The following is a 27,963-nucleotide window of genomic DNA, read 5'->3' on the forward strand; positions in this document are numbered from 1 at the left end:
AATAAGCCCGAGAAAACATGTTGATTTTTAAACAGGAAAGCATGCGATTTTTCAAAGGCAGTTTCACTTAATCTGACACATTTATCACCTGTGAAGAAAAACCCTGACAGGATATTGCATGTGTTGCCATTGTTGTTGTTTGTGAAATCTAATATTCCTCAGCTTTCACATGATGTGTGCATTCTTATAAAACAATGTGCATGAACAATGAATATGCTTGTTTTGCGTAGTGATTGTGATCCATCCGCTTTGCTCCTTTGTGCTCATATTCAACTTAACAATGCGTCTGGCAGAAAGCGGTTTTCATTTTGACTGTCAACTTGATCTCGAAGTTACAAATGGTGCTCTTTTAATTGGTCAACCATGATCCTTTGCAGAAGAAGTTAACATCATTTGTGAAGATGTGGTCATCTATAAATGAAGAAATCGATGACATGCGAAAAAAATACACCATTTTAAGAGGTAAAGAGAATATGGTGCTCATTTATGAGCACAAAGAAAACTACATCAACGACTTCTAAAATGAATAAATCATCCAATAATGAACAATAAGGATAGAGACAGGAACCCTCAAATGCTGTTATCTACCTTAGCTCTGATACCATGTTAATTTTTGCCCAAAAAATAAAAATAAACAACAATAAAGAGGAAACTAAACAATGCACAAAAGACTATAAGATATTTATCCTGGGAAAACCCTCCAACTAGAGGGAAAAACCCAGCCACATCAACAAAATATATCTTTTATTGATAAAGAAATGTTCATGTACAAAGCTTTCACTTGATTTCTTGACAATACACTAAGCAATCACATAAATAGATTGAAATGAGACCCCTCATATTACACACGAAGGTCTGTTGAAATTCCAAATACAAAACACTTAATAATTCCAAATATACAACACTTCATATTTCCATGCACATGCCTCTTCACATGACACATGTTACTAAATACTATTTCAAATATTATTACAAGTGTCTTCTTCGGCTGAAGATGACCATAATGGTAATAATTCTATTTCATAAAATCAGAGATAAAACTCTCTATCACAGCTACAATCTTCAACACACTTTGTGTGTGTAATGCATCGGTACCTATACCCAAGGAATCTTTTATTTGGCTATACCACTATTGCCTGGTACCTGCATCCAGACAGTCACACCTGCACCTGTGCCGTGACCGGTAACCTGGCTCATAAGGAATACACTTTTTACTGTAGTACTTGTCTAGTATAGCTTAATGTACCTTATGAGTTTCATTGACTGTTTTTGTCATTTGTGTAAATTAATACAGTTTCATTTTTACTGCCATTAAAGATAACGGTCATCTAGCTTCTAGTTGGATTTATCATGTATTCATTGCTCAAAAATATTTCTCCTACTTAACTTGTAAAATGCTTCTATCAGCATGTCCAGCTGGTTCAAAGGGATTAATGTTCTTGTTTTGAATATATTTTCTATTAGAGGTTAGCAGCAAAAACTCCTTGTTTTAACATCAATAATAAGATAGATGTTGTGGAATAATGATAGAACATACAGACACTGGCAATATTTACCACCACCACATGAATTTTTGAAATCTCTCAAGAAAATGAGGTGGAAGACATTATTGAAGCAAGCCTATATCTTACACTATTTATTTATTTACAGTTCATGTATCATGACAAGAGCCGGTTGACTCTAGTGATACTTATTATAGATGGTAATAAGTGTGCGGAGAATACAGCTTAGCTAAAGACATGCTTTGTTAGTTCAATCTCATTCTTACGGAATGTTAAAGCTTAGAAAACTAATTGCTATTGTTGATCTAATCAATTCATGTGATTGTATTTTTGTGATAGAATTCAAATCTTTATTTTATAGGAGTTTTTTTCTCGCTTCTATTCTTTGTTGTAGTCTTTTATTGACCTCTATTTAAATTTTTGCTTGTGATATAGGAATTCGACTTCCTTGGAGATGCAGATGATACAGGTAACTTGGTCTACTTGTGTCTTTGAGCACTTAAATTTATTAAGAAGCAATTATTGCATAATATGGTGATCTTATACATTCTCCAGTGAATTAGCATGCTTAAAGTACATTTCTTTTGTGATCGTGGGTCATTTGATGCTCTTGTGTCATTGCCATTTGTTATTTTTGTTCAACGTGTTAGTCGTTAGTTTCATAATTGAATAATGTCTATAGTACATTAACTAAGTTCACAGAAGCAGGGAATTTGTAAGTTACTCCAATCAAGTGGAAACATAAAATTTATTGCATAATATGATGATCTTATGTCTTCTACTGAGAACTAGATTCCTCACAGTACTTTTGTTTTGTTGGTTGTGGGCCACTTAATTTTCATGTCATTGCCATTTGTTATTATTTTAATTGTTATCTTCACACAAGCCAGAGACTCCTTTGTCCCTCCCTGGACATGCTTATTTTCATATTCAAAACAGATTCATATCTAATACGGTTTGGATATATGTCAGATACTGGACCCATGCATGCCTAAGAAACCTAGATTTTCCAACCATGCTAGATTGTGTTTTGATATTTTTCTAAAATTTCACATAAATCTTCCTAAACTAAATTTAGAAAAAAAATCTTCTATCATGCAGTTGAAAAGAAAATTAGTGTAACCAAAATCTATTTCAGATGAAAAAGACAAATGAAATGTTCTTCTATTTCAGTGACTCATTTTTTTGGCTTATCTTCCAATGCAACTCTACTTATTTTGCAATAATGTGTCTATATAATTTTTGAAGTAATGTAAATTCCCTCTAATAACTTAGAAAATTGTGTTAAGTATACGTGTATCTGTTCTTTTAGGAATGTCGTATCGAGCTATATCCATATTGGGGGTCTTAAAAATTGGCTGTATCTGTATCCAATACCATATCTGTATGTGTCCATGCAATTTTGTTTCATCAATGTATGCTGTAAAGAATTCATGAGTAAAGTTCACATAAACAAATAATTTGTATATATTATGGGTGCATGGACTTCAAAAACTATATTATCAATCCTTGTCAGATAATTTTTCTTTGCATTGCCTGCATCCTCCTACCCCTCTTTAAAGTCCCATATAGTTTGAGAAGCATTACTGCTAGTACATCAGTATCCTAATGAAGGATATGAGGACATTAATAAAAAAATATGTATGTCATAAATTTATAATACATTTGATTCTCGAACATGTGCAAATTAAAAAATTTCACAAGTACAACAGGCAGCTACTAATAATCCATCTACTATGTTTTACACTTCCTGCTACTAGTACTATCTGGCCTTGAACTAGAAGATGAATTAGAATCTGGAGTGAATGATTTCTCAGGCAGCTCTTCCTTCGATGTCTCTGCTGTTGTTCTTCTCTCTTCAATTCAGCAAGATCTTCCTTACTGAACATTGCATCTGCATCTTTGACAGTCAAATTTGAATATGGTTTAAGGCCATTAAAGTTGATGGCATCTTAAGAAAGACCTGCTACCTTTTTTGTTTTTTTGGGAAGGTTGTATTGGATGAAGACTAGCTCATTGAGTCACTTTTAGCTTAATTTTTTTTCCTTTAGTGTGAATGTTATCAAGTAGGTCTATTTGCGCTCACACTCATTAGCACCATAGGGCGGCAACAAAACATAAATAACAGATCTCTGAAGATTTGGCGTTCTAGGGCCATAGTTCTGCCATCACAAATCTACAAATTTAGCATCCAAATCATAGTTTGCAAACTCTCCGAGTACTCTCAGAGTTACTGAGTACTCTCAATCATTTTTGGTGGCCGAGTACTCTCAAGTTTAACTCTTGTGTATTTATAGATGTAAAAAAATGTGGGTAAAAAGTATGGATGCAGAGAAAACATTAGATTAGATGCATTTTTCACATGATGATAATGCTATAAAATTACGCATTTTGTCTATTGAGATGACAAATATTAATTTAATACATTTTTGTAATTGAAGTCTACAAAAAATATATGTTTCTTTAAGAGATTTTAAACGTTGGTACATTCTGAATTGCCAAGTTTTTCCTGAGTTTTTGTCAAGTATATGGTGTGTTTTTGCCAAGTTGAAAATTTTGGGCTTGCCGAGTACTCTCTGAGTTTGAGTCTGCAAACTATGGGCCAAATTATATAGTTAAAACTGAAATTGCATTTATCAAAAAAGTGTATAATTAAGATTTGAAGTACATAATTTTAAACTTAGTTGTGGAATTTCTCTCATTCATGTAAGGAAAATCACAACAATTTTTTTTTTTAGTGTTTCCACCTTTGTTACCGGGTTCGGAACCTGCTGCTTGGATCCGGATCCAGGTTCGCGCCTAGGATCGTTGTAGGTGCGGGTAGGGTCCTTATTTTGGACTGTGGGTCCGCCTATGTTTGCGTTGGCGCGAACTTGGGCGAACACACAGTCTAAATTAAGGATCCTAGCACAAACCCGAGCAGACACATAGTCCAAATTAAGGACCTTGCTTGGACCTGTAGCGAATCCATATGGACCCACGACAAACTTGGGAGGATCCGTGGCAAATCTAGGAAGACCCATAGTGAGCTTGGGAGGACCCACGATGAACCCAGGAGGACCCGCGGGTTTCTCTTATTTTTTTGCATATATAATGCACACACACATACATATATATAATATATATACTCATGAACCCACCCACAAACTCAAATGGGGAAAAAAAAATTGCCCGAACCCAAGAACTTGAATCCGTCCTCGAACCCGAATCGACAACTTAGGTTTCCACATAACCTATAATAGATCTGAAAAAAAACCACTTAAAATCCACATGCAAGAGAATAGACAACATACTCACAAAATGTGACCCAAGATATATCTTGGGAAACCCTCATTGAGGGAAAAAAAATCCATCCTCCAAAAACATCCATCGTCATGTATTCTTTGCAATACAACCATGGAAGCCTTCAAAGCCATAGTCACGACCAAGTAATCCATGTGAACAAGCACGAATCCACACATCCCATGCTATGCTTCCAATTTCACAAATGCTCCCTTGGCTAACTTGTCTCCCCTTGTCTTGCTCAACTTTCCTTTCTTGCCTTTTCGTGGCTTGCTTCTACAATACCCTGTGGTTGCTTTTATAGTACCGAGCTCCCTCAAAACCACCAAGTGGTATTACATAAACCATGTGCTACCTAACCCCTATTGACCCCACATTTAATATTTTTCCCCAATATTAAATAATTACATCAAATATTATCACAATATTACAATACAACTCATTATATCCCATGGGAATCTCTACATGTTGCACGACCATCTAAGTGCTCCTACGTGTAACATTACATAACCAAATAAAATAATACAATATAAACAATGTAATGCAATGTTTGCAACACACATAATCTCAACAATCTCCCACTTCTTGTATACATTGCATAAGGTCAATCCGTAGACACATAAATGAACAAGGAAACAGTGCCTCCTAGCACATCCACCATAATGGATCAAAGTACACTATGCGCTCCATCCTGGTACGAGCAACAAAATCAAAGTATCGAACATGTCAAACATGAATGATCCCACCTCCTATTATGACACTAACATTGGACATACAGAGAAGCCATCCAAAGAGAAAGCCAACAAACCTATCACATAAGAATCATAAAATCCTGTACCAACTGAAATGCCAAGCACAAACACTTGATCCAAGGTAATCACATGTATTCATAGCTATCAAAATCCATAGCTGAAATAACCCCTATAACAAGTGCTAGCCCATCCAACTATCCATACCTCCAAAGATATATTGAGTGAATCTCACAACGTCAACATATCTAATCTGTAACTTGCAATCACAAGCATCAAGAGCAGTACCTGCCGCATATACACCAAGAAGCTCTCACTGCAAACGATAATGTCAAATCTATAACCATTCTACTCACAACATCTTAGAGAAGTGAATCCAAAGTTGCTAAACAAGGAGATAACCAATGCTAAACCATATCTCAAATGAACCCTCTAGAACTAACTCGTACCATAGCTCACGATCCATATAAATGAAAGATAAGCATAAACATAATGCACTTGAGAGAAACAATGAGCTATACCTCTCAAGTAGTAAATTGCCGAGTAGGCCAAGAGTGGGGAATGCGAATGCTTATCAAGATATCGAAGTTTCCAGCCAAGACTAATCTAAGAACAATCTCCTCTCAAGTCCCTATCAGAAGAATGCCCCTTAGACTTCCTGTTGAAACTGTCAATGATGCTCATGGATACTTAGAGACGGTGGTAATGCTCATGGTCTGACTTAGGTGCTCATAGATACTTAGAGATGGTGGTGATGTTGATTTCTCTTGTGATTAGAGATGTATTTGTTGGGACAGTTGATTGTTTCAGCAGAAAGTCTGAGGGGCTTTCACCTGATATGGGCTTGAGAGGAGATTGTTCTTAGATTAGTCTTGGTTGGAGACTTCGATATCTTGATGAGCATTATCGTCTCCCACTCTTGGTATATTCAGCAATTTATTACTTGAAAGGTATAACCCATTGTTTATCTCAAGTGCATTATGTTTATGCATATCTTTCATTAATATGGATCTTGAGCTATCGTACATGAGTTAGTTCTAGAGGGTTCATTTGAGAGATGGTTTGGCATTGGTTATCTCCTACGAGATAGCAACCTTTTGGCCTCCTTGTCCAGGGTTGCCTATGATGGATAGTCGGACTGCCTTTGAATGTTAATTCTTCCTCTTTGAAAATAACTGATCTAGATATTTGCTGCCAACTCAGCTTCATGGCAGCTAGATGTGTCTTTAGTCTTCAGGTTGCATGACTTTCACACAGGGTGCATTAGACTCTTCGCTTGAATGCTTTTCTTGATCCAACAAATATCCATCTATCCAGGAATATCAAGATCTGGATGTCCACATAACGACCTTCCAACCTACGCATATGGAACTTACATCCCATGAATCATAGTCCTCTGACTATTATAGTTTCTTTGGATCAGTAGAGAAACCATCTTGACATGGTTTACTCCCTTGCACTAAGAGAGCCCTCTTGTCTTGACTTTACTTTGTAATCCCTGATGCTACCATCACCTGCATAACTACCTCGGTAACATTCCTAAGGCATCATTCTTCTTTTCTTGCAGAACATTCCCAGGGACCAAGGAAAAGGACAAGAGCATAACAAGGCAAATGACTCTTATAGTACATATAGGGATACATATAAGAGACTAACTATAAAATATGGAAAATTGTACTCAAGAGAGGATACTTATCTCGCTATTCTGGAGCAAGCCCTCATCAACATCCTTCTTGATGTAATTTGCTTCTTTCTTCTAACAAGGAGTTGAGGTCAATTTTCTTAGAAGGCTCTTTTAATAGCGTAATACAATGAGAACTTCCTTCAGTTTCCATCTCTAGTATAACTCTAGTTCCCCTAGACTGTTGTGCAGTGTTTTTGATGCTCTCTGATAAGACCGAGTCTTCAATTCTGCACTGCTTAGCCCCAGAGACTCTAGGCAATCTCTAATTCCTCATATGGCCGAGTGTTACTGTAAATAGGGCCATGAGTTTTAAGAAATGATTTCTTCTTCAAATGATTCCTCAATATAACATTAACAGTGAATTATTGGTTAGACTTATGAGCTGGGAAATTGGCTTCAACAATCCAGAAAACTTAACTACCACAATGAAATCATTCAACTATAAGCTGCTCATGTTAGAAGAACTTTTCTTAAATCTAGAATACCAAGTTCTCATGGCTAAAAAGGGCAAAGAGTGTCAACTTCAGAGGACCAACAATTTGAAAGAACCCAACAAGTGGTGTATGAGAATGAGTAGAATATCGTTCTATTATATACCTATACTCCACTGCAACCTTGGTTCAATCAATTGTTAGCTCCCACCCCCTTCGCAGGCGATGATAATAGTTTGTGTCCTTCAGCATGCGTATCCCCCAAAAAAAACTCTTACTTAATGAATTCTTTGGTATTTGAGGTAATCTGCCAATTATTCATGCTTACCCCTATCACGAGGAAACAAAACTAACTTCGTCTCCATTTTCACATAATCTACACACAACTGCCACCACTAGATTAACAAGAATTGTTCAAACAACCTTAAGGCTCACAGTGCTGTTGGAATGGTATTTTGGAAGAAAACTGTCATGACAACCCGAAGGTACTTTCTTTGAGAGTTTTCTTATATGAAAACCAAATAATTTGAATCTCCTCACCCAATACACATACGATAATGGTCAGTTTCAACTCATTGTGTGCATTGTGTTTGCCTAGTCAATTCTCTATCACCAAAAACTGTTAAGAAGAAAAAGAAATATTCATGTTAGCCAAGCCAGTAGTTTTAGAGGGCTTTTGATTCTTGGTACGAGAATACAACCTTTGATGAAAAATATAGACGCATATTGAATCACACAGGAATGAGACGTTGATTACACATAATATATATGAACAACATGAGTGATTCTATAGGAAACTTAATTTCTCCATCTGTAACTTTGCAGATCTATCAACCTGATTCTGCGACCTACCCTCCCCCCTTGTATTGCTGCCGATTGTATGCCAAATAAGAGATCGCTCACGCTAGTATTTCTTCACCAATGCAATGCGGACATATATTTGACTTCTATTGAAACAATGTTTAGGTTTGATGATTGCTAAACATGGGCAATTGCAGATGGAAAAATCCCTTGTTACATCGCCTTGCATAGTTTTGTTCCTGCTTTGATACCATGCTATTTTTTAGACTGTATGTGTGTTGGATTGTATAAATTTCTTGGGTAAAAGAGAGGAAAAATTATTTCCTCCTTTATACTTATTTGTGGTGCCCCTTCACCAAGGGCCACCACTCAATATAATAATATAATTAAAATATAATTTAATATAATTATATTAATTGTATCACAATAATTATATATTATCAATATAATTAAATTGTCACAACAATATAATTATATTCACAACCATTTTGTTACCTATGTTGACCTGAAGGAATCCAACCATAGCTACAATAACATCGACATCTCGAACCCGAATTTGCATACGAACCCAAATGGAGATTGACAACTTAAATAAAAAACAATCACTTAACAAAACTTAGTTTAGGACTTAACTTTTTAACTTACCTTTACAATCTGCTTTGCATTTTTGCCCAGCACTGCATTGAAAATAGTCATGCTTCTCAATAGGTTTTTCCATTGAATAGTCATATACATAATAGAAGAGTTGTAGACTTATCGACACGAGTCATTAGATTGTCTTAGGAGACAAAATAAAGATATTGTCAGTTCCTACAAATTTGCGCTTATGTCATTGTTGGGTTGGAAACAAAATTGCTAGGCCATTTAATCAATTGTTGGGGTGGCTAGGCAATTGTCTATTGCATGAGATGATGATTGTAGAAAACTTTCAGGGGGATAAGAAAATTGCTCCTCGCCACAATTGGTGGTTTTGTAACCAAATGTAAAATTCTTCATTTCTAAATCCGCTCCCTTGATTGTTTGACTTCGATGAGATCTTCTGAACCAACCCAAAGTCACTTCCACCCCAGAGTGTTGAATGATTTCTTTGAAACCATTACATGGAAAAACAAGTTTTTGATAATTTTGACTGAAAATGACAAATTTTGTTGCTCACACATAGAGCTTCATGACTCTTTGCGAGTTGTGCAAGTAGTTTGAGTCACCGAGTTGAGCAGACCTTGCCAAGTTTTTATGACACTGCCTGGGTCGTGGAATATGATGTTAAATCCTGATAACTTGATCATATTAATGTTCTGATTTTTCAGATCAGACAGATCTAAATGCATGTCATTTCCTTTATATATGATGTCATGATAATGACATCTCCCTTATAACAGATTGGTGATTCGCTAGGCATATTTATATGCCTTCTATTGACTATTGTAGTTAACTAAGTATTAACTATTAGTTAATGAGCAAGGGCGCCAATTTTTGGAGGAGTAATTTGTTTCATGGAGGGCCGACCTAGAAGGGGTTGTGTCTATTTGAAAAGGCAAGACTCTTGGGTAATATATAAGTAGGAGCAAGATTGTGGATAAAAGACACACAATACAATCTTAAGTCTGCTTTTCTAGCAATCTACTCCTTGGCTATTTAGTGCAGAAATAAAATATGATCTCCAGAATTTATTGCAGACCTCCAGAACAATAACATTCAGCCCAGAATTATAGTAGATTGATTTTTAGCAAGGTAATAATACTATATCAGTATTATATCTTCAGAATTTGCAGAAAACTTACATATGTTATATAATTTCGTATATATATATATATAATTATAAAATTATATAATCTCAATGGTTTTATCATTTTGCCGAGTTGTAGCTGAGTCAGGAGTTGAGTCAGCCTTGTTGAGTTTGAGCCAAGTCTGAGTCTGGGAACCTGCTCTTACCACTGGTTTTTGTGTGATTTATAGATTACACTTCCCCATTATGTAGGCACTCAATATGTGAGGAAATTTCTTCTTCGCACCATCAAAATAATACCATTTCACCTCACTTGGAAATCGGCTCTTGGGACCAAGCAAGCAAGTTTTACGTAACCCTCTTCAAGTCTTCAACTCTATTTGCATGATTGGAGTGACTTTTTTCAATTAGATACACCAATACTCCTCCCTCATTAGGTATGGAACTCTAAACATTCAGTTTTCTTGTTCGCCTAGGACTCTTGCTTTGCCCAAGTACAACCACACCTGGTTTCTGATTTTGAACGTGTGCTCAGCTCAGTATTGGTCATGCCATTCTAAACTTTGCTTGTGGCTCCCTCAATCTTTCTTGAACTCAAAAATGGATTTATGAAGTCTTGTTAATGCACTTCTTGATTTGGCAGTCCTTTGATCTACATTTTCTACTCATTTGTGTGATTGTTGCAAACCATCTAAGAAACCATGTGGTAGACATTTATAGCATTTCTCAGAATTTGTTAAATTAGTGTAGATACGAATTACCCTGTTGTAAGAGTGTTTACTATATGCTAAGTTTGCATACTGCATTCTTAGGTGCCTTGACTTATACTCCTTTAACAGCTGTACAATATTTGGTTCATCAGTTTGCTTTGACCATGGAATTTTTATATATTTTTCACTGAAATAATCAATCTTTTCCTGAACGCAAACTAAAACTTCCTCATATATGTGTAGTTGTGATCTGAAATGACGCTTTTTAGCCATCTAAAATCACTCATACATGTGTAAATATAACTCAGCTATGTCTTGCTTCTTGCTTGAAATTAGAGTACATTCGGACATCTCACTAAACTGATCCACCACCAAAGAAAGATAATCATGTCCTTACTTCATTACAGGTAACCCTCCTACAATATTTAATGAGATGTTTCCCAAGAACATATAGAAACTGATAGTGGTTGGCTCAGTCTGAAATTCCAGTTTTTTTGGCTTGCTCAATGCTACATCAGTAATCATTTCAATTGATTTTAGAGACATCATTTTGCATGTCTGACCAAGAGACACAACTGAAGTTTGCTGTATCTTGGAGACCCCAAAATGACCAGTTAACTATGTTACCCCTAGTTTCTGGACAGGCATGACAAATGACAGTGGATTGCGTTTCAAGGTCCCTGAGTTTTTGGGCCATTTTTGGATACAGAAGGGGATGGCAAAGGGGAATCCAATATAAAACACCCATAATTTAAATTATATAGGAAAATTTTAAATGTTTATATGAAAACATTATAAAAAAATCTTATATAGTATATACATCACCGAGTGAAAAAAACCACATATACATTGCAGAACCTTAATACATTTGTGCTTAATTGAGAGTTCACATGAGAGTCAAAGTCAAACAATTAGCAAATGTGACAATGTCGAACTAAATTCAAACTACTTTCAATTCAATGTCAATATGCATTAGCATCTAAAATGAAAAAAATCATATATGAGTCACAGCAAATTGCCCAACGGCTACAAGTTTCTTTTTCAATTATAATATGAAATTACAAAAAAAGAAAGTGCATTTCATTTCTGTCCCTAAGTTCCATCTCTCAACAGTGCATCAAAATTAGGTGAAGCCCTCGGAAATTAATAATCTTTCTTGGATCTCTGATAAAGCTTATGAATTAAGAAACTTTATGCACTTATTTAGTTCTACTGTAACCTTAGTCACAGGGTTAGCCCGAATTTTCGGCTTCAGGTTCAAAATTTGGCGAACTCATAAAAAACGAAAAAAAATCGCTGAAGTTTGGCTTAAAATTCGTAAGAAAACAGTTTGGTTGTCGTTTTCCAGAAATCATATTTAAGTTGCAGCTTCTGGTGGTTGCAGCCTGTTGTCTTTCCTCTGATATCATTTGGCATGGCTGTAAAACCAGAAATTGCGGTGATATTAAAGGTTGCAGTTTCTCCTCTGACAGCTGGATTTGGATCAATATCCACTGAATCGACCTTTGTCAGATTTAAAAAGTTACTCCCGACCATCTATAACCTACTGTATGTCCCGACAATTTCCTAGCAGCAGCGGCATTTTCATTTTATTTTTAGGTTCTTGTATTTTATAACTTTATTATAATATATGTAATTTTTATTTATTTATGAATAGTAAAACATTTTAATGTATATTTTATTTATGTTTTTTTATTAGCAAAATGTTAAAATTTTGTATGTTTATACTTTATATATTATTATTTATTTATTTATTATTATCTTACTTTTTTTTTGATTTTTTTTGATCTTGCTTAACTTCATCCGAACTTCATGGTTGTCGAATTCAAACTCGAACTTGAACCTTGTGACATGGTCATATCTGAAAGTTTTGTTACTCAGCCAGTTTCTGATGGCATATTGTGTCCTGTTATTTCTTCATATGATACAAATTGATATTGCAGTTTGTGCCTGTTGCTTTAGGCATGCTTTTAGTTATATAGTCACAAACATTTTTTTATAATTGTAGTGTTGTATCTCTCCAAGTTTGTAATGTCTCCAATTAAACAACCTTATGAAATATGCAAGTTTCTTGATGCGTGTGAGCTGAAATGATTAATAAAACAAGATGTATATTCAAAGCTCTAATATACCTTCATGCAACATAAGAGTTGGTCTAGACAACTTTACCCTTGGCAATGAGGTGTTGATGTGCACCCAATTTGTTGGTAGGGATTTGAGCAGTTTTTCTTCCCGGTCTTGCTTTGTTTGCAACCTAGTTTTCCCTAGGGTTATTAGTTATTTTCTTTGAAAATCCCGCACCACCCTTGTTTTATCCTTCAATGTTACAATCTGTCATAACTTTTTTGGGCACTCAAGCTAAGGGTTGTCTTGTTATATGTTTGGGCCATGGACTCACTTTCCTAACGATTTATCTTTGTTAATGTCATGTCCCCCTTTATTTTCCCTAAGCTCCACATCTTTGTCCTAAGTTGATCGACCCTTATTATTTACCAAACTAAGGCTTCTTACATTTTCCAAGTGTGGGCTATCTGTCATTTTTCATGCTTTTGTGATGATGTCATTCTATGTTGCAGGTTGATTGCGAGAACACAAAATGCTACCGCCTGTGTTTTCTAGTGGGACCAAGTTCTATGTTTTCAGAATTATATTATTTTATGTGGCTCCCCTGGTTAAGTCTCATGTGTTACTCCCATATATAATCACATTTCCAATTAGTGTCAAAAAGAGTGAAGAAGTGAATATGTTAGTTGGTGAGCATAGTAACCGAGTCACTATATTGCTCGAGCAATGAAGGAGGAGCAGAATGAGTTTTACAGTTATACCCGAGCTGAGTACTTACCGAGTGTTTCTATATACACTGAACAAAAGACATCACCGAGCTAGACAAAGATCACTGAGCAAAGATACATCCGAGTGAGAACATAAAGATCAGAGCATTTACCGAGTGAAACATAGGACATCTAAATGAATTGGCACATAAAACAATGTGTAATGATCTTACCGAGTGGGAAACATGATTCCCAGAGATCAAGAAGAAGATTTCAAAATATTTCTTGAAGAATGTGATTTGATTGTTGTATGATTTCAAGGCAAGAAAAGGCCAATGATAAAGCAAAAGGAAAAATATGGAATGCGATTTATTCTTGATTGTTGATTTTGATCAATGATACATTCTAGAGAGTTCTTGAACCCTAATTAGGACAGAGATCGAAGAGACCAAAGAAAACTATAAAAAGACCTATAAGGAACCATTATAAAGTTGGAGTGAGAAAGAGGGGTACCATTGCTACTGCTATTGAGAAAAGTTTATGACAGAGTGAACTGTTTAGTATATCCAAGGTCAGTGATTCAAATAGTGTAAAGAGGAATTGAAGATCAGTCATAGGAGGTGATAAATAGATGAGCAAAAGTGAGATCTGAACAAAGAAAGTAAGTTGCTATCATACGAATAATTTTCTACTACTTTCTAATCATTTAGTAGCCTTGAAAAAGGTAGACTTAATAGTCTTATGCAAAATCTCTTAACTAAGTACACACTTAGGATAGTGTTGTAAAATCCTTGAAGAAGGTAGATCCTAGCAGATCTGATTGTATACTTTAATAGAGTAAGTCACCAAAAGTGACAAAGACATTGTAGCCCTAACAAGGCACCCTCTTATTGCAGTAATGATGAATTTGCGGGTACCATCCCTGCCACAACTTCCCCCTAACCAAGGGTTTTTGCGTGACCAAATATTTATGTTATGTGTTATGATTCTATGTTTATGGTTTACATGGTTGATACAAATTAGATTAGATAAAACTATTTCAATTACAAAGTATTTTGGTTATAGTTATGAGCTTACTGAGTTGCGAAAAGGATAAGGGCATCACTGAATTTGTTTAATGTAAAAAGTTTTTGAGGATACTGATTCACCGCCCCCCCTCTCAACATCCTACCTTTCCTAATATTCCAACATCACGCTACTAACAGTTTCATCTTTGAGCATTTGAGACGATCCTTCATCTTGTTAGAAATGCTACATGTCAGTTACCTACCTTTAGCGCTGATGGAGATCAATTTCCTACAAAGATCAACTGTTATCGTGTTCTTGTGAACCAAGATGCTCGATTGTTAGACTGCGGGATCACATGATGATGACACGTGTCTGTGCTCGTTGGAGAACACAGAAATATTGCCAGAGTTTCTTTTGTGGGCTTTTGCTGCTGTTGAAAATTTCCCATATGATTTGTGGACCTAGGTGACACATTGTAAGTCAAAGTTAGTTGGACCTCTTGTTGCCGTCTGATGGAGCAAGGTAGATGAAGGTCGACAACTAGAATTTGAAGTTGCAGAAGTTGTATTTTCAAGCCGTTTGTTGCTGGTATGAAGTTAATGTCGGACAAGACTGCACTAAATGAGCTTAAAAGGGCGCCAAGCTAATGTTTTTCTTCATTCTGCTATTTTCCAAGAATTGTTGAAATGCTCTGCAACCAACAAGTGATTTAAAGGAGCTTTTTGAGGGCAAAATTGAAACCCGTAAGTTGTTCATTCTTTTACAAGTTTTTTCTGATGTTTATGGGGTGCTTTTCTGCTTGGTTTTGGTGGGGAATTTCTTTGCCTAGTTAGGCTGAAGTAATTGGTGTAGTGCTGTCGAAATTGTGAGGGGTTTCGTTGTTAACTAAAAGATTTTCAGTAAAAATACATTTGTTTTTAAAACTATAGTCCAATCCCTAATTCCAACATGCTGCAGGCTAGAGAGCATTCTGGGAAGATCAATTACTTTGAAAGGAACCCCTACGATGATTTCTTAGACCAGTGAAAACTCTTTATGAATAACAAGCCCACATGCACAAAGTTGATTAGGGGTAAGAAAATTGGTGAAGGGTTGTATGATAGATTTGGGTATGTAGAGGATGCTAGACTTCCGGTTTCAAGGCTTGCATTGTTTGGGCAATGGTATGGTTAGGCTAATTTGCCTAATCCTGAATCAAATGCGTGGCAATTTGACTTGGGTAAGCTAGTTGTTCTAAATGTGTATTTAGATGTGGATCTTCTCCTGATCATTGTAGACAAACATGACCCGGTAGCCAGAGTTATTAGGGATATAAGTGGAGAAGCTTTGCTCAGCATATGAGGAGGAGAAATTAGAGAAATGTTTGACACCACTTTGTTATCTTCCACTCTGGAAGATATAGACTTGGATAGGTTTCTGGCCCAATATACTAAAACTAAAGGTATAGTCGGGTAAACTCCTCCCTACTCATTTGGCCAAGGAAGAATCAGTCAAATATTTTGTAAGGGAGTTCAGTCGGGATCCTTTTTCTATGGAGGCCTTTGCTAAGCATCTTCAAGATACATATTGTTCTCTGTGTTAATTATTAGGGAGACATGTAGTATGCCACCAAAATATATGTATATGGCCATCCAGATCCAGCAGCTTGGCTTTGTAATAATATACGATTATCCAACCTATGTTGCAGAAAAGATTCATGCTGGTTTGTTAGATCTGAAGAAAAGAGGAAATTAGATGTTTTTCTGGTATTCTTTCTTGATACATATGCTTCTGTTTAAAAATGCTGATTACTTTGCAAAATACATGGAAGTTGAATAGGGAGTTGGATGGAGAACCTACGCCTGTACAGACCTTGACCACTATGATATCCAAGGATTGGGATGGGTCCAGTTATCTTCTCTTTGACAATAACTTTGCATCTAGGCTTAGGGCAAGGTTAGTTTTGAACCTTCCTAGAATCCCTTTTGAATTACTAGATTTCTTGAGGCCAAAGGAAAAAAGCCCTGATTTGAATATTGAGCATAATTTGGGGAATGCAATCCCATATTAAGTTAGCATTTTCATCAGAGTATATGGTTTCTTGGGTCATCCTTTTGTGTTTCCATTTCATGTTACATTAAGACTGGGTTTTGTGGAGATCATCAGATAGATTGGTTGGATTTAGGATAGTGAGCTTATGAGCAAGGGCAAGGGTACTTTGTTCCCTGATTTTGCGGTCTTTCATCATTTTGTACTCACAAAGGGAGGATGGTCACACTTAATGAAGATTCTGCAACCTTACAATATAAGGGTAAGTTTGCCAAGATGTAGTGACCTAGAGGGTTTCCATAATTTGTTCAGAAGAAGAATAAGAGTCAAGGATATGCCTCATCAGTTCCACTTCCAGAGGATTGTGTCAGAAAAATCTATGATGAGGAGGAACACGAAGAAAATAAGAGGAAGTGGCTGGCTTTTAAAGCAGAATGGGTTGAAACAAAGAAATCAGAGCCAAGCTATGATCCCCTCAAGCCTTTAACTGTATTTGCAGTAAAACTGTAAAGGTGACAACTTTGTTGAATTTTTTCAATGACATCTATATGCCACATTGAGGGAAAAACGAGGAAGAATCAGAGCTTATAAGTTAGCATCTTCTGCTGCTACAAAAGCTTCAGACTTACAGGGGAGGGCAGGAAAGAAGAAGAGAGACCTCCCACAAGGATTTCCCCACTATTAGATAAAGCATTCAAGAGAGTAAGGAGTGAACAAGTTAGCGATTCCGACTCCGAGGAGGAGAGGAGGAGAAAGAAAGGAAAGCAAATCATGACTAGATATACGCAAGTTTCCCCTCCTCTCAAGCCATTAAAGAGAGTAAGTATTTCGGAGCCACATGACTCTCCTAGGATAGAGCCATCCCCACCATCTAAAAGGCTACCATCTCCCCCTGCAGAGGTAATTGCAGAGCGGATTATTGCAAAGATGACAAATCTACTCCACTTGTGCAAGTGTCTAGTGGTAGTGACACCGACGAGGAGGACATTATTGTTGTTCTTGAGGCAGGTCTGCAGGTTGATGTTTCTCCCCTTCCTATCACCCCCCTCCCAGATTTTACATCTTTTAGAGATACAAGGCCTAGTTCATAGGGAACTGAGGATGGAGGTATGTGCAAAGTTCTTGAATGATGAGGGACTTGTCAATTCTTCTGCCTTCCAACAATTCATGTGGTGAAGGAACATTAAGGAGTATTAAAGGAGCTTGGAAGAAAGAAAGGCTCATAAAACAGTGTGTCTGAACAAGAGATTTGTTAGTAAAGGTCAATTAGAGATGCATTAGGAGTTCCAGTCTCTGACACCAGAAGAAGGAAGAAGAATTGTGAATGAGGTCAGTGTCCTAATTTTGCTTGAGAGGATATTGCAGATGCTTTGAGAAAAAAAAAAGAGTTTACATGGCACTGAGGCAGAGCTAGTTGAGATGGCATTAAAGGGTGCACATTAAAGTAAAGATTATGCCACCCTGGCTATTTGGACCCTCACACCTCTATCAAGAAGAGTGGACATGTATGAGATCTACCCAGGATTAAAGGGCAATGTGATTTTGAGAGTTGCAGACACAAGAGGTATGCAGGCAGCCAGACAAAACTTAGACTTCTAAGTTCATCCTTGATGTAGCAAAGAAAGACGAGAGAGAAAAGGAGGACCTTGCAATGAGAAACCAACACCTTTTCCCTGAATATGTCAGAAAATCCAAGATGTATGCAGAGCTGGAAACACAAGTTGCACTGTTGCAACAAAGGATCAAGGATTTGGAGGGGGCCTCACCATTAGGTACTACATTATCATCTACATCAGAAAGGGGGACAAAAGAACTGACAATTCAGCCAGATGTGATTGATAGGGCCACTTCCCCACCACCATTAGCATGGGAATTACCAGAAGAGACAGAATGCTCTGTTGAAGGCTTGAAGCTACTAGAGCTCAACTATATCAAAAGATTGATGAGTTGGAGAGGTCTGTTGTTAGAGACCATGAACATTTTGAGAAGAAAAAGAGCGGTATGGTACAGTCAGTTTTGTACATCTGAATGAGAAGGTTGATGAGAAGTTGGTAGGTATTCATGCCTGCCATACTCGGCTTTTTGAAGCAATTCACAATTTTGATAAAGACAAGGAGGTAGCAAGCCCACTTTATGATAGGTGGATCCAAAGAGTTAACAAGATGAGATTGATCAATCTAGGATCAGAGCACCATAAATAGAAGCTTTTGAAAATCCAACCCACTTTCCAGTTTGTGAAAACATTGCAGGATTTTCATATGTTGCTTGATCATATTGAAGATAGAATCAGGGAGTTACATAGTAACTTCAATGAGATGAAAGAGACTTTTCTGTCTTATATTTTGGACAAGAATGGAAAGATAAAGACACTGCAGACGTGGAAGGATGAAGCCAAAGCAAATTTAGAGGCTGCAGTGGAAGAAATATGTGATGAAATGGACAGGAATGTATGGACAAGGTAATTGTCACTGGACTATTCTATTGGGGACGGTCCATCCATCACAGACATTTCCAAGGCGTCCTGGACCGTCTCGCCATAAAATTCTTGACACCCCCTACAAAATTTTGGAGAAAAGGGAATGAGGTGGGGATGTCCTGTGGCTATTCACCAATCGTGGAAATGTCCCCAATATAGGGACGTGGGTTTTTAGGCTGGGGATGTGTTCCCTCTTAACACTACTTATGCTGGGTTTTATGTCTCATTCGGTGTGCAAATGGATTATTTCTCTTGAGGTGGAGCAAATGCAAAAAATTGTTCGAGCAAAGGGGAGTTGACAAATGATTTGTGAAGCTTGATCAAGTGTTTATGTTTCATTCCTACTCCATTACAAACTTCTATTGGGGTGAAAGAGGTAAGCTGGATTTCATTCTTTTTAAAGTTTTCAAACTTTTTCTAATTACTCTTTAATTGTCCATAAAATCTACCTGTTTTTCTTTCCGTTCTCTTGTTTTTTAAATTTTGAATGTGTATAAAATTTCTTGCCATAGGAACTATGAGGCATCTACCTCTTCCTCCATAGGCAATAATGAGCAACAAAGAGCAGATCCAAATTCTAATTGTCCTTTGTGGAAGTATGCTGATATTGTAAGACTCCTCCTAGAAGGTGAGGGGTTCTATTGGAAATGTTGGAGTTGTGATGTAGAAAGGAATAGTTCATATTTATAGGGGGTAGGCCATTTGTGTGGATTCCTTGGAATATGAGTCAAGAAATGCAATGCTCACCCAAATGAGACAGCATTAAAATATATCATGGAGCACGGAGAAGTAGAAGAGAGAGAGACACACATACAAAATATGACCACTATTAAAAATTCAAAGGGGATGCTGCAATAGCTTGTAATCAAAGAGAGTGGACAACTTAGTATATGTGCATTCCAAATAGCGACTCCTTTCACACATGCAGAATGGATACAAGGAAGGGAAGGAGAAGATGGGGGATATAAATGCCGAGCACACAGGCTTTGATGCTTCCACTTCCCAGCTTGTAGTTTCAGCATTTTAGGACTTGGACAACAAGAATGTTATTGGTGCAGCTGATCCCATTGGCCTTGACAGTATTTGTTGATTACTTTTGAAGAAGAAGAAAAATAATAATCCATTAGATGATTGAAATGAAAGGTTTTTATGACTTCCACGAGACCACCGGTCTAAGAGACCAAAAGGACAGCTGAGCAGCCTGCTGAACTTTCTCCAAGTTGCTCTCCTTTTGTTGTGTATCTTAGTATAAAGTATCAATTGTTGGAAGTAGAAATAATGACACTTGGTATTATCATTTTAATATTTTGATGTTGAACTTGAAGTATATAATGCTACGATGCTATAATGATGATGTTATGATTACAAGTTTATGGTATTTTTGTTATTTATATGATATTATGTAACATTTTAATCTATACATATATACATAATTTCAACATGTTTTTGTACCGAAACCCATTTTCAAAATTTTATCATACAGATTAACCGATTCTGCAAACCCGTATTTGAACTTGAACTTAAGTTGACAACTTAGTAATAATAATTAAATTATCTTAAGATTATAATCATAATAATAACTCTTATTTATTTGGGGTTTACTCTTGGACTCCAATAAAATTTATTCTTTATTGGTTTATTTCGCCATCCTATCCAATGAATGATTAAGATTTCTATAAAATCTTATGCAGTCACAGGTTCCATCGTTCCTATAGCTTTTAAATGACTACTATAATATTTAAAATATCTTAAGATTATAATTATAATATAGAATTATTATAAATGAATTGCAATATTAATAAATTATTTTATAATAATTTATTATTATTATAACTATATATATATATATATATATATATATATATTAATATTATAATTATATATACTAATATTATAATAATGACAGTTACATTTAGTATTCTATAAATGTATCCCTTGAACCTCTTTAATCAGAGGTGCAGAGGTGCTAGTATCAGATGAGGACTAGAATTCCTCCTGTACAATCTTTTAATTTTACATAAACAGATCCTTCATCTATTTTTCTGGATGATTAGTTACATTCATGATCTATTACTGAGTGGATCTTACATCTCCTTCCAACAAGGCAAGGTGATACATTTACAATTTAGTAAATTTACAATTAAAGTCTTCCATTATTTCTTGTTTACATACAACTCATTCTACTGTCTTATGCTTTACCTTTATCCATTCGTGAAAGCTTGAGTCCCAGATTAGCTTTTGATGTCTTTGATATGTTAACTTCTTTTATATTAATTTCTTAATTGAATTGCCAATCGAACTGCCAAAACCGACCCCAGACCAGTATCAATATCAGTAACTTGCTTGTAACTTGTGAGCTAAGGCTTGGGTCTATTTGAGTTAGAGAATATATAATTATGTGTTCTAATAACAACATCAAGGTTCTGTTTCTTTACCTTCTTTTAATGCTTTTATCTTCCTTTACGTCTCCTTGAGCTTTTACTTTTCAGTTGTTGATTGTGAGAAATGGATTCTAAATTATCGAATCATGGCATTTCTTGCTTTACTTGTAGACTTATTGCAAGTTGATAATACTGCACAAGAAGAGTTCGATGGTAAGAGCAAAGCTCCTGAAATAGAAGAGAATCAGATTCAGGAAAATAGTGGATGGTCTTCAAGAACAAGGTCCGTTCAGTATTTCTTGTGTATTCTTACAGTAAGTTCTAAGTAGATCAGTTTGATTTCATAAAGGTACTCAGACTGAATTGCAGCGTATAGCTGGAAGTTGCAAATGCATTGCACGAATTTTTTAGTGGCAAATTATCAACATGTTTTAAATTCTTATGTTGAAGTTATTTCTTTGCAGGGCTGTTAGTCGATACCTGAAACTTGCCTTTGAGAGCATGGATTATGATTTAAAGAAATCAGAAGCTGAGAATCGACAAAACCTTAGTCTTGATCAACTTCTTGTGGGGAAGAAACGCAAGGAAGCAGCCCGCATGTTTTTTGAGACTTTGGTAAGAACATCTATTCCTGTCATTTCTTCTCACATTTCTTCGGAAATTAGTAGGATGAAGCAGGATAACCTTATTCATCTATATGTATCTTTGTGATCCTTAATCATATTCATCATTATGATCCATAAGCATATTCAATAATTTGAAATGTGGTGCAAAGTTGGATTATCTATAGATCATGTACACACATTCCTGTACATCAGTCATAATAGTTGCACTTTGCTTAAGTTTTTATTTATTGTGCGATTTCTATGTTAATCTTTAAATGATGCAAACATCATATTGCAACAGGGGAAACTTTATTATAGAACAGTGCTTTGTAAGATGTTTCGTAAAGCATGGGCAAGCAAAGAAGTTGAAACCTTTGAGATATGGCCCATTTCTTAGTCTGAATCAGACAGGGAAACTTGCTTTCACGTTGATTTACCACAATACCTGAAGATTTATGTAGTTGTGAATGTTGAAAACTCATGTCTGTTTGAGCCCTCTATGTTGTTCGACAAGGAAGATGTGTTGCCTTCAGTTGGGGATCATTCTCTTGGGGTCTTGAATTAATTAGAGTATGATGTAACTCTCCGAAAGGAGAGACAAGCTTATAGACGGATTCATGAGACTTAGCTGATTGGCTTGAAGGGCCAACTAGCGAAATGGCACCTAAAAGAGAACGTGGGGTATTTAATGAGCCCCAACACTTCTGGGACGCTAGTAATCCCTATTGTGGAGGTATGAACGATAATCCGTGAAAATGGGTAGTTGACTCAATATTACTAGGGAGAGATGAATGGGACATGCCTTAATATGGAGATGGGGTCTGATTGGGTTTGACTTGTTGAGAATAGGACCTTGTATATAGGCCACATGAAGACGTGGGGTCCAGACTGGACGATCCTCGAGAAGACAACTGGCAATTTGAATTTCCAATTTTGGCATTTTGTTGAGTTTTGCAGTTTGCGAGGTCACAAACATAGTGATATTGTCATGATCACAGTAAAATACACCAATGTTAAATATTTAATAGACGAATGCATGAACATGTGCGCAAACACTGATATAGTCGAAGTGACAAATTTGTCATTGTCAGAACGTAAAGTGGAATTTGAAGGGTTTTCTCGATTCATTTCTGCTCCTAATCATTGAAGAACATGTCTCAGTGCCCACTATAGTCGTATGAGGTATATAATTCTTGTTTGTACAAGTAAAAAATTTCTTACCTCTTATATTTCTCTTGTAAACTCAATTTGCAGGGTTCAGCTTCGTGGAACAGAGTTTGGAGGTAGAAGCCAACCCTGTAAGGTTGCCAAGTAAACATTTTTGTGGCTTGCGTCGACATATGTTCTATTACTAAAATATATTGGACTGGATTGTAGGAGTTTGAGAAGCATCTTACTCACTCTTTCTGATCTTTTCCCTTTCTAGAGTTTCTCCAGGGTAGGCATACTATTCTTAGTCCGTGTGTGTACTTTCTCACGTTTCCTTTTGCTGTTTTCATGTTATTATGTTTTTCGAATGCTGTCTACTACATTGTTAGTGGTAATTCGTTTCTGTTGACACGCGTTCAGGCGTATCAAAGAGTTTTGAGTAGACTATTTTCGTTGTTTATTGAGTCAATTTTTTATCTGTAGCTGGCAAGCAGCAGCAGGACTATCCTCGTTTATTGATCAAAGATTCTTGAACCTCATCTCAATTGATGAATGTGGAAGCTAGAATGGTACTGCCATTCCTTTAGATGCATCATGAATCCATGATGAATCTATTTGCATCTTGGAGAAGGATCATGGGGAATACCAAATGATGAATATCTTCCATTGCTAAGCTCTTTAGTTCCCTAGCTTTGTTTGCTTCCATGCACTTGGCTGTTGTCAGGCATTGGTTTAATGCTCACTCTCTGACTGACAGTTTATCTTGTTGTACATGTGATTGGATATTGGACGGTGACATCAAATTGGTACTTTCTCAAGGAGAAACAAGAAGGCAGTGTTATGGGAGTAGCGGAACTTTTGATTGCAAAAGTTGAAGCGTACCCTAGATATTCACGTACTCAAATAAGAGGGAACTTTGATGAGGGAGAATGAGGAGTAATAAGCTGTCAAACCATTACAAATAATAATAATAATAAGATTTCAGAAATTTGCCGTGTTTTGGAGATGCATGGTTTACTGGTAGTCAAAGTATCCGAATTTTTAGGGGCTGCATTATATTACCCCAAAAAATCATTAAGGCTAGTACATGATTTGTGAGGTGCATAGATTATTCCCTGCTAAATTATTGTAGTATTTATCTCTAATGACACTATGTTCAAGGAAAGCTTGCAGCACTACTTTGAGCTCATCTTATTGTTTTCCACAGTTAAATGTCTCTCGACATTCAATACGTTACTGTTTCTGCCTGATTTAAATGAGGTTCCTCTAGAGTTGTTGCAGAAGGATACTGAGGTGAGAAGATGTGTGCTTCAGAAAATCAGATGAACAGAAAAATAAAGCTATATCCAGTATTTAAGATAAATATGCAAAATTTTGTTATACTCATATTGAGCGAAGAACCTTGATTGTGAAACTATTGATAATAGTGATTATCGATAATATAAATAATAATATTGTAGAAAAAGAGTGGCTCCGCTTGTTGACCTCAGAAAAAAAATGATACAGGAGGTGTGTATTAGTAGGTTCTTTATCCTTCAAATGCTTTGTAGGAGATGAGTTAGCACTGAAATGTGTAGGGTAGAAATTGAAGGCAATAAGGACTACATCTAGAAATGAGAAGGAATTAGGTCTACGGATTTGGTAAGAGTGGTGCAAACTGTATCATCATACTGTGCAGGCAATGAGCTTGTGGTGTTATTTTATTTTCAAAATAACAGATCTCTTTGAGTAGGATAAATTTTGAATCATTCATGACCATATATGTTAGGTGACATTGCATCTGGTATGGTTCAACTAGCCGATATTATTTAAGCTAAATGAAAGCTTCATTAGTAAATTGAGTTTAATATTCTTGCTACCAAAATGTACTTTACTGGGTTAGAAAAGTCACGTGATGATGAATTTGAATTTGTATTGACATTGTAAGAGTCCATTGAGTACAAAAGAGTAATTTTATGGGTGCTCATATTATAAGCCATGACACTTGATTCTTGTACTTAGATTTCTCAATGGGGGAAAACTTAAAGAAAACTTCTTTTACTTCAGGTTTTGAAGACGAGGGATTATGTCCATGTGGACCAGAAGGATTCTTATGACGACATAAGAATACATCCAAGGGAAAAGCTCATGAAAACAAACTTTTGAAGAAAGCTGTTCGCCCCCGCTTAGATCTTTTACATTTTATTCTCATCACATCATGCACCTGATGATTAATGAATACATGCCATCAAAAATGGTTTGTTGTAGCATATTTTGCAACTGCAGTAACCTTGATATTAATAAGGTTTGCAGTTTGCAATTTGTACTATGGGACAATATCCTCTGTAAAAATTTGTACTCCAAAAATGTAGGAAATGGATTCTGCCGATCTTTAATTCAATTATGCAATTGATCAAATATTTATTTATTAAAACAAGTTGTATGTAGCATATATAATAAATGTGTATTATTTCAGAAAGTAATGTATCAGTTGTATGTTTTTATCAGATTGTTCGATGTTCCACTTTGCACGAGACCTTAGTTTGTTTTTATGCTCCTGTGTTGTATTGTACTTTACTAAAAGGAAAACTGGCTCTATTGATTAATAGATTCACTTTGAATTATGCAACGCATGTTCATACATCCTCGAAACGCCATCTTGGAAGAATTCCTGACGAACTTCCTGTATGTAAGATTAAATATTTGGAATTCTGTAAGTAATTGGTTGGGTGCAATATGGCATCCTTGTATAAAATGGCAGTGATTTGCATTACTACCCCCACAACTTTTGTTTCCAATTTTTAAATGTTATTTAGTACATACTGCATATTACTAATTTGGAATCTTTTTATTAAATAGTTGTCTTCGACGAGGAGAGGCGGCTGAAAGTTTGAAACCACTAAACAACAAATTTACTTGTCCTTTTATTTTGCCTTCAAAATTTCATAAGCTGAGTAATTATTTTTATAAGGAAAAAAATATGGTACCAATTTTATTTTTATTTTTTTAAGGTTAGTATTTAATTATTAATAATGAATTTTCTAAATTTAAATGGAGGAAAATCAATTATAATTGAACAATATTCTAATTTATCCTTTTTCATAATAGAAAATCTGCATGGAAATACTTTAGCTATTTAAATTTAAACAGAACTTAAACAACGTAAAAAATGAGATAAATTGCATATTTTCAGATCTAAATTTGGTTTATGTAAATATGATAAAACAGATTTTAGTTTGCAAATTTAATCTAAAAAAATTAACATAACGTAACACAGTTGACTTTCAAGTTGCATTAATCTCTGCACATATGCGTAATTAGAGTGAAGGAAAAGATAGACAAATCAAATATTCCATATTAGTCATTTGGTGAGGGTTATGTGTTTTATAAATAAATGTTGGAAAATAAGAAAATGGCTTCATTAGTGGCACAATAAGAAAATGGCTTCATTAGTGTCACAATAATATAATATTAGTTTTAATGAAATTTTTATTGAACATAAGGATCATATTGGATACAATTACAGAGGACTTGAGATGTAGCTTAAGGTAATATTGTTATATTTTTTGAAAATAATTTGTGTCTAAAATGAATGTTAAATAAGATGCTCTATTACGAATAAGGTGCAGTATGACAATCGTTTCAAACATAGTCTATATTTCTTTCATCGTTGTTTTGAGGGCACTGATTTTTGTAGCAATGTCAAATAATTCAATATGAGATGAATGATTGAGGGAATAAATTTTAAATGTACACGGCCAACAATTTAAGTCTAAGAATCATATCTTAAGCCATCTTCATGTTCTTGATATTAGGTCTTTGGTTATAAAATTTCTTAAGAATGATCAAATTGTTTATATTTCTTGCATCAATGCAATCAATCCAAACAAATTCTTTCATTGATGTGAATAATCCAAACAAATAACTAATGACGAAATGTTAGAACTTTGGGCTAATTAGACTTTATTTTTTATTCTTGTTTGGACAATCTAGATATAATAATAATCAATAGAGTATGGTAAGGAGAGTGATGATCTTGATAGAATAGGTGGAATATGCAAAGAAGACTCTAGGTTATCTTGATGTTATAGGTAGAGTATACGCAAAGGATAAGTTCTAGATATATTGTGGGGGAGAGTATGCGAAGGAGATGGATCATAGACAACAGAAGTGACTCCAACATGTCTTATATGGATTCTTATTTTCACGTTAATTAAACATTTATTTCATCAAATCTCTATAGATTGTTATTTAATAGATAGTTTGATTGCCATTTAATAAAATCGTTTTGGAAGGCATATATTTTTTAATTCCATTCCTTAATCTTATATTTGGGTTTGAAATTGTCTAAAATGGTTATTGTAGACTTAAACCTACTCATTGAACCTTTAAATTATGTTTGTTGTGTAGCCCAATTATTGTGTGCCATTGAGTTGAACTAAGAATTCAACTCCCATGGAGATAAATTAGATTAATGTATATAGCTAATTGTTGTGATTATTATTAGTTTATGTAATGAATTAACTTGCACAATTCGAGATATAATATTAAGTATGTTTCATATACTTAACAATAATATGCCACTTTGAGTGGGTAACCTCATTATCCACTTCAAGGCAGATACTTGCAATAATCTTCAATAAGACTTCAATACTCAATATGTTGAATAGGATACATACAT

General features: G+C 35.5%; 1 protein-coding gene across 1 annotated transcript in view; it reads left to right on the forward strand.

The window, feature by feature from the left end:
* The window catches only part of LOC149566699 (uncharacterized), a 79,177-nt gene extending 53,388 nt beyond the window's left edge, over positions 1-25,789 (forward strand). The window contains exons 10-13 of the mRNA XM_089820020.1: positions 1,938-1,971; positions 21,721-21,832; positions 22,014-22,164; positions 25,350-25,789. Coding sequence (XP_089676146.1) covers positions 1,938-1,971; positions 21,721-21,832; positions 22,014-22,164; positions 25,350-25,448 — 396 coding nt within the window. The 3' untranslated portion in view covers positions 25,449-25,789. The remainder of the gene's footprint in view (positions 1-1,937; positions 1,972-21,720; positions 21,833-22,013; positions 22,165-25,349) is intronic.
* The last annotated feature ends 2,174 nt before the right edge of the window (positions 25,790-27,963 follow it).

This window comes from Cupressus sempervirens, chromosome 3 (assembly GCF_028749045.1).
Source record: "Cupressus sempervirens isolate cs-2001-9-10 chromosome 3, ASM2874904v1, whole genome shotgun sequence".
NCBI lineage: Eukaryota > Viridiplantae > Streptophyta > Pinopsida > Cupressales > Cupressaceae > Cupressus > Cupressus sempervirens.